Source organism: Phyllostomus hastatus, unplaced genomic scaffold (genome assembly GCF_019186645.2).
Source record: "Phyllostomus hastatus isolate PE091 unplaced genomic scaffold, TTU_PhHast_1.1 phas_scaffold_501, whole genome shotgun sequence".
NCBI classification, from domain to species: domain Eukaryota; kingdom Metazoa; phylum Chordata; class Mammalia; order Chiroptera; family Phyllostomidae; genus Phyllostomus; species Phyllostomus hastatus.
Window position 1 is genome coordinate 52,660,916 of NW_025334033.1, and position 7,922 is coordinate 52,668,837.

Here is a 7,922-nt window from a genome sequence, read left to right on the forward strand (position 1 = left end):
TTGAATTTTGAACGAAAGGGATGTATTATCTATTCAAAAATAAGCACACAATATTTGTATTAAAAAGAAAAGAAAATGTATGCAAATCCGTGTGCGTGGGAGTACCTGTACTTTCTGGGAAAGGACCCGTAGTTTCTACCAGAGTTTTCCAAGGTGTCCCTAACCTGAGAAAGGTTTAGAAAGCTTTTCGCTAGACGCCCTGAAGAGTCATTCTCAGTTCCAGTTTCCTTGGTTCGATAAAGGGTGAGAGAAGGCAAAGGGAACTCCGGTGCTCACACACAACAGCCTGGGCTGGACGTGCACACGAACCTCGCATTTAATAGCGCAGGCCTGTCTGCCCCCGTGAGCCAGGGAGGTCCACAGGGTAATGCCGGGCTTGACGTTTTGGATCTCCTATGGTACGTGTGGTCTTCAGAGATCAAGTTAAAAAAAAATTACCCCAATCAACCTATTCTCTTAAAATCTCCTTCACTCTCTCCCTGCCTCCCCCCCACACACACAACCCTGAAGAAACTTCCAGCTTGGGTTAGCTGTTCAAACAATGCATACAAATAAATACAATATGGGTTTTCAAATGTTGGCCACCTGGGCTCTCAGGCGAAAGGGAGCGAGAAGGATGGAAAACGGAGGAGGCGGATGATCACAGTGAACGGGCGAGGAAGGAAGCCCACGCTCACCCGTAGACCTCTGTCTGAATCTCTCAGACCCGCAGGAACCCCCGGGGACAGAAGAGGAACATGCTTCCTAGGTCTGCAGTGTGGAAGGCTTCAGGGAAGGAGGAATCCAGCTGAGGGATCAGAGCGAGGCTGGTTAAGGCAACCAGACTAGCCGCTGAATTGGCCAGAGCAGAGAGAAAGGTCACATGGTTCCGAAAAAGGAGGAGGGAGTGAAGCCATCGAACAGATGGCCCCTGGCTATGGTAAACTTTAATTAACTGCACCATTATAATTCACTTCCAGCCCGAGTTCCACCCCAACCTCCGCTCTCCCTCCCACTCCCTTCCTCCTCTCCTCCAGGTCTCATCAAGGCAGGTTTCCTCAGTGAAACCCACAGGCTGCCTTTGCCTGGTGCCTCATTATTGTAGCCACTGCCTCTCCTGCTTAGAATGCACCCAGAACCAGGAAGAGGGGCAAGCTACACTGTTCTCAGCTCCCGATGACAGGCCCCCTTCCTACCTCTGTGCACTAAATCAAAGGTCTTGTAATACGAAAAGTTCTGGAAGGTGCTGCCTTAGCAAGGAGGAGACAGTGGCGGGCCAGGAGGAGCAGATGAGCACACAGGGACAGACAGCAGGGCTGCTCCCATTTGGAGCCACCCAACGATGCTCAGTGTCCTCACCCAGACAGGTAATCCACACAGTGAGGTTCACGTGCACCGTTCAATGCTGCGGCTGTGCCCACCGCTCCTTCCTCCAACGGTGGCTCAATTATACCCGTGACACTCTATCTTTATTCTCAGGCTGCTGAGCTTTACCAAGAGTGTGCGCATTGGGAGTGGGGGTTGGGAGCACCTTAGAGGATCTTCCAGGCAAAGCATTGCTTGGTTTTTATTAATGAGCTTATGAGAAAAGCCAACCCAGACCTTTAAGTGAAATGCGTGATTGGTAGCCAGGCGAGGATGGGTTTTAGAATTAACTCTTCCTACAGTCTGCTATGCATTATCACCCCCAAGTTAATTACCCCTGGGGATGAAAATAGGTTTCATGACTCATAAGCACCAATACAACACTTGGCAGCAGATGAAAATGCAAGGACACATTTGCAGGAAGCTGACACGAATATCTATTTATATGTGGGGAGATTCTTAAAGAGGTGAGACAGGCGCCTCCCATACACCAGGAGTGAGAGGCTGCAGGCTAAGAGGCTGCAGCAGATCCATGAACTGCCATTTATCCACACCCCCTGCACACACACAACACACCACACACACACACACACACACACACACACACACACACACGCAGTCATGGTTTCCACTACTTCAATGATGGTGGTGGCAAAGCAGGAACAGAAACTAAAAGGGTGTTATTAACAGCAAGTCCCAACACCAACCCAACCTCCACACCACACCAGCGGTATTCTGAGCTAGCAAACCCGTGATTTGTCCCCCCCAACCCCTAAACGTGCCTGTGCCCATATACCTCCCTCCCTAACCTCCTGCTCCCTCTCTGATGGGAGTGGGATGAGCAGGGCCACCACGTCTCTGTCTCTTCCCTTATTTGCTCATTTCTTGGTGGGAACTGCCCCGGGGCCCACCTTGCTCCAAGCAGGAATGGGGTGTGGCCAGGAATGAATTCCAGACAGGATTGCAGGTTCTTTTACTCTTGTCTTATTTCCCTCCCAGGAACGCACAAGGTTCGCACCAGAGTCCTTTGCCTACCCCCAGCTCTGGGGGAGCTCCAGTCCGGACTCCACCAAGGGGGCTCAAAGCTCTAAGGACATTCCTGTTGCCCAGTCTCCTCCCCCACCCTCTACACCTCACAGATGCCACCAGAAAGTTGATTAGATAAGAATTCATTTCTTCACCACGGGAACGGGTTTGATTTGGTGTCCTAAGTGACCTTTGCTCAGAAACGGGGCTTGGGGTTTTTTCTCTCCCCCCCCCCCACAACTTTCTTCTGACTAGCCAAGCGCCCCGCCTTTAGGAATACTTATTGAAAAGGGAGGAAAGAGAAACGTGTAATAAATGAGGTGAAACCGCTTTTCCAGTGCATCAGCTGGAAGCCGCTGGGAACTCTCCTGGTGTAGCAGTTCATGCATTTGCTTTCCAGTTGTCCACACCTCTGCTGCCTCCCCGACGCCCCTCTGCTCGGTAGCTTTTTGCTTTAAATGTGGGAATACAGTGATAGGCCAGAGGCAAAGCACCCTAGGCTCCCCCACCCCACCCCTTGCACATGTCAGAGCTGCACTGGGTGTCAGTATATATACTCATGGCCACAAGGCAAGGCACAAAAAAAAAAAAAAAAGCATTCCTGACTGCCATTTGCAGCTGGGGCACCCACACAGCCAGAAGAAAATAGAGATGCTGAAGAGTAAACAGAACTCCCTTAGTCAGCAACTGTCCCTGCCCTCGAGGTGAATGTAAATAGCCTGGTACTGAGGGGGGAGGGCAACCAGGCAGCACAGGGCCTTCTGCAGATGCCACTCCTGAGGGCTTTCCAAGGCACCGGCATCCCGAGTTCCAGCTGGAGGTGGGGAGTATCCCAGTGTTGGAGCTGTGGCCTACCCCGAGAGAAAAACACACTTGCTGACTCGGGGCAGAATTAATATCAATTGAATTTATTACAAGTTACTAAGCTCCAAGGCACATTACAGTGTTCTGTTAACTACAGAAATGTATAAAGGACAAACAGAGCAGGTTCTCCATGTCTAGCATTTCGCTCTACTGTTCAAAAGCATCCGTGCATCAATAAAGCAAAAACCAAACAACACGTGAAGGTCCGCCACATTCAGGTCCGTGGAAACAAACCCAAACATCTTCCCTCACAAACTTGCAACGAAAAACACCCCGCCCCACCCCCAACATCCCCTTTACCATTTTGCAAACAGAACAGAAAAACAAAACAAAACAAAGTGAAGACTTCAACACTTGGGGCTGCTTAGAAAGAAGCTGTCACCATTTTATAGCATCATTTTTTTAGGCAGCAACACTGGCCTTGGCAAAAAAAAAAAAGTCATTTTCTTTTGTGTGTTTCTTTCCTTTCAGAGAGTGCATAACATTTACAAAAATACACACCAGCAGCAGTGTTGCCAAGGGCTATTAATTCTGTACCTAGGCAAACACTCTGCCACCAAATAAATGCTAACAAATATGATGCAAATGACCCAACCAATGTTGTACTGCTTAACACAAACCAGCTTATCCTTCAAATGAAGAAGTTACATACCTTAGTTTCAAAATATAGAAACATACGACGAAAATAATGTCTATACATAAGACTAACTTTTTGCAGTTTTGTTATATTCACAATTCTACATCTTGGGGGTGAGGGAAGGGGGGGTCGATGTAAATGGGGGAGGGGCCCTCTGGATCGGAGAGGAGCTGGTCTGGATGAAAGGAGATGGCTGTCTTGTGGTTCAAGGGTCTCTCTCCTTTTTCACTTTAACATCCCCAGCTAAGATCGTCGCGATTTCACCCTGCATGAAGGCCCAAGGTACATTTGACCCAACCAGGGGGCATTTCTCTCCGCTGGGGCAGTACACCTCGCCGGTGGCCCCCTGAGCCTTGATACTCTCTCTTGAGCAAGGGAAGCAGAATTTGTGGCTGGGGACGGATGGGCACTGAACGAAATGTGTGTCCTCCAAACGTTCGTGGCAAATGGTACAGCAGAGGGGCCCGCTGTTGGCCATTGGGGAATCCGGAATGTTTTGGGGGTGCACTTGGTCCATGCCCGGGTGGGTGCTAGGCGGCGGGGGCGCCACCTGCAAATTTAGGTCCCCGTTCCGTGAGGCCAAGCGGCGCTGCCCCGGCACAGAGGCCGGCGACACTGGGCTGCTGCTGTTACGCCGCGCGGACGCAGTGGTCGAGTGAACGGAACTGCCATCCTTGGGCGAGTGCGCCGTGCCCAGAGTGTCTGCCACCGACATGAGGGCGGCCATGGGGGACGGACCGTTCTGAGGGGCTGACTCCGGCGGGGTGGTCCGGTTGGAATGGGGTCCCAGGGGTGGAGGTGGCGGGGGCGGACCCCCAGCCGCATGGCCTGGCGCTGCAAAACCCCCGGCCGACATGGTGAGCTTTAGTGCCTCGCTCTGGTTCGCTATCCACTGCTGCCTCTGCTGCTCCTCGCCCAGCTTCAGAGTGCCCTCGGCGGAGTCTGGAGGCTCAGGAGATGCCTTCCTCTTGCGCAGGCTGGCGGCTGCGCCCCGGCCAGAGGGGGCGGCAGGCGGCAGGGCCGCGGTCCCCGGGGGTGCACTGGGGGCGCGGCTTAGACTCACCAGCGCCGTGGGCAGCATGGGGCAGCTGGCATCCAGGTAGGGCTGGGGCAGCATGTCGGCTCCCGGCACGCCCTCCTTAAAGAAGCGCACGGCCTCGGGGAGCAGGTCTCCAAGTAGGCGCCAGTCCCCGGAGCCGTGTTTCTTCTCGTACTCCAGATACTTAAAGCCAGAGGACAGACCCCGGCCGAAGTCCTTCATACAGTCCTGGTACATCTGCTTGGCCACCCCAGATGCGCTGGAGTACACGTTGCCTGAGCCCGTGGGGTACTCAATGAACAACTTCAACTCGTAGTCCATGCCAGGCTTGGAGACAGCATCGAAGGCGAAGACTCGGCCCAACAGCGAGTGGTCCTTCTTGAAGCGCACCTCGTAGGGCGTGCAGCCAGCTAGCGTGAGCAGCGTGTCGCGGACCATCTTGGGCTTGTTGGCCCACTCCTCCGCGCGGTTGCGCAGGCTTTCGCTCAGCTCCGCCAAGGCCTCGGCGTTACGCTGCTTCTCCTTCAGTTCGCGTTCCTGGTCGGTGCTTGACACCGAGCCAGGCCTTTTGCCACCAGCACCCACGCCCACCTCAGCAACTGACGACGAGGTCGAAGACGACGCAGAGGAAGATGCAGCAGATACGCCCGGTGTGCCCCCGAGACAAGCGGGGCCTCCAGGAGCCCCTGGGGGCGCGGGCGTCGGGGGCCCACGGCTGCCGAGGCCATGCGGTGGCGGTGGGGGCAGCACAGCGGCGCTGGCGGGACCGTTAAGCAGTGTCTGCGGCAGCAGGTTGGGGGGCACAGTAAGCTGGGGGCCTCCTCCACCCCCCGGGTTAGGCAACCCCGTCACTAGCCCACCGTGCGTCCCGCGCCGAGATGCCACTGACGCTGACGCCGCTGAAGACGAGTTGGGGCTCTGGCGATTCAGCTCCGGGGGACCCTCCTCTGGTGCCGGTTTGGGGAAGCCGTTGGGGCCCCCCAGGCCGTTTGGCAGCCGGGCGGCGTGGCTGCTGCTTCCCAGGCTCACCGGTGGCGGCGGGTACTCGAAGCGGCTGCGCTGTTCCACGGCGGCGGCAGCGGCAGCAGCGGCAGCGGCACTCAGGCCGTAGCGCTCCAGGCCGGACGGGGCCGCCAGCACTGCAGGCTTGCTGGAACCATCAACGTGGTTGAGCTGCTGTTGCTGTGCCTGTGGCGGCTGCTGCTGTTGCTGCTGCTGTGCGGCAGCCGCGGCTGCGGCCGCTGCTGCCGCCGCCGCCTCCTTAGCTGACAGGGCCACTGTCTTGACCCCAACGGGAGGCGGCGGCCCCGGGGAGCGGCCGTCCTGGAAGCATCCATGCGCCCGCTTCAGCTGGCGCGCGGTCTCGATCACGAACTCGATGCGATCGGCGCCCTCGTAGTTTACGCAACCGCGGCATACGGGTTCCGAGAAGTCCCAGATCATGGCCCAGGGCATTCGGGGCAGGTCGCACAGGTAGCAAGATTGTCTCCGGGACGAGGACACCTGCGCCGCCGACATGATGCCAACCCGGGGGAAAGTAGGCCCCCGCCCGGTCTCTCTCCGCAGCGCCTTCGCCTGCGGGAGGACTGGCCGCCTGGGGAGAGAGTCCAGCTGCGGGGGAGGGAGGGGGGGCGAGAAAGTTCTGCCCCAGGGGCTGAAGGGAGCGCGACTCTCCACCGCCGGCGCAGCGCCTCTCCTCTGGGGCTCCACCGCCCGGGCGGCAGACGAATTCAGCCCTCTCCTCACCCCCACCTCCTACTGCGGCTGTTTCGTCGGGAGGGGAGCTCAAGCGCCTTCTTCCTGGTGCCGCGGACCGGGGCTGGAAGCTCCAGGCCCCGAGGGGAGGGGGCGAGGGTGCCCAGTGCCGGCTGCCGTTAGCTCTCTTGGCCCCCTCCCCGTAGTGGCTGGTGGGTGGAAGCTTGAAAGGGGCTGTGTCTTCCTCTCCCCTGAGGGTCCCCCTACGAGATGCGTCCTCTCCCCGCCAGGCTGCCTGGAGCGAAGGCTAGAGGGTTCAGTGCCACCCGGTGCCCGGGTCCAATCTTGCTGAAGTCGCTGATTCCCTGGAGGGCCGGGGTAGGGAGGGGGTGATTGCCAAGGAGCTTCTCCCCTCCGCAGCGTCGGCTGTTCCGCTGGCGGCGGCTGAATTTGCACAGCCACAGCTTCCAGGACGCACGAGATCAGAGGAGAGGAGCGCTTGCACGCAGGCTCCCGCCGCCCCCAGGCCAGGCCGGCGCCCGGGCCGCTGCGGCTGGCGGCGCTCACGTTGGCTGCAGGGCGCTCGCGCGGCGCCTGGGCCCGGGTCGCATCCCTTCCCGCTTGCACTCGCCCGGAATGTGGGGTTGTGATTGTTACTCTACGTTCCGGAGGCGCGTCTCGGCGCTCCAGCTCGCGCTGCGGCTCGCGCTGTCCCGGGCTTGGCCGCGCGGGATGCCGCCCGGGCGGAGCGCTGACGTCACCACCATGCTCTGCACCAGTTCTCCCCCCGCCCTCCCCGCCCCTTTACACTTCCTCTGTGGAGCCCACTTGTTGCTCCGCAAAGGCGCATGCGCGGCACAACGCCCAGATTCCTCCCAGTCGGCCCCTCCTCTGTGCCTCCACCTTCCCCTCCCCCTTTCCCGTGTGTGTACGACAGCTGAGGCCCGGCGAGCTAATGCTGGAAGTCCAGGGTTGGGGGTGGAAATTAAACAGATGATGACCTTTCCTTTCCCCGCCCGGCTTTCCCAAATAAAAAGGCATTTAAAAACCACAAGCTCGTTTCCGATCCCGCTTCCCACCCCAACCCCGGGCAGTGAATTTAAATGTCCTGTATCAAATTTTCACTGTGAATTTCGTATAGGGTATTACCTACCTATTTCATCTTCAGTCAAACCTTTCCCCCCTCCCCAGAACGGATGTTACATTCATGCTACCTACTAGTGCCGAAACACCTGCAAAATTAGCTGTTTTCCATTCTTCCAGAAACTGCCATTTCGATTTGTTTTTGTGCCCTGGTCTAGAAACCTGAGCTTCTAT

The 7,922-nt window shown here is 57.1% G+C and overlaps 1 protein-coding gene across 1 annotated transcript; it reads right to left on the reverse strand.

The window, feature by feature from the left end:
• Nucleotides 1-3,262: 3,262 nt before the first annotated feature.
• Nucleotides 3,263-6,429, reverse strand: IRF2BPL (interferon regulatory factor 2 binding protein like). The gene has a single exon (XM_045823232.1). It carries the CDS (start codon nt 6,426-6,428, stop codon nt 4,077-4,079), a length of 2,352 nt encoding a protein of 783 aa, XP_045679188.1. The 5' UTR covers nt 6,429; the 3' UTR covers nt 3,263-4,076.
• Nucleotides 6,430-7,922: the final 1,493 nt, after the last annotated feature.

Bases quoted from the DNA above. Each gene is read 5' to 3' on its own strand.
- IRF2BPL (XM_045823232.1), bottom strand. From the start codon at position 6,428: ATGTCGGCGGCGCAGGTGTCCTCGTCCCGGAGACAATCTTGCTACCTG.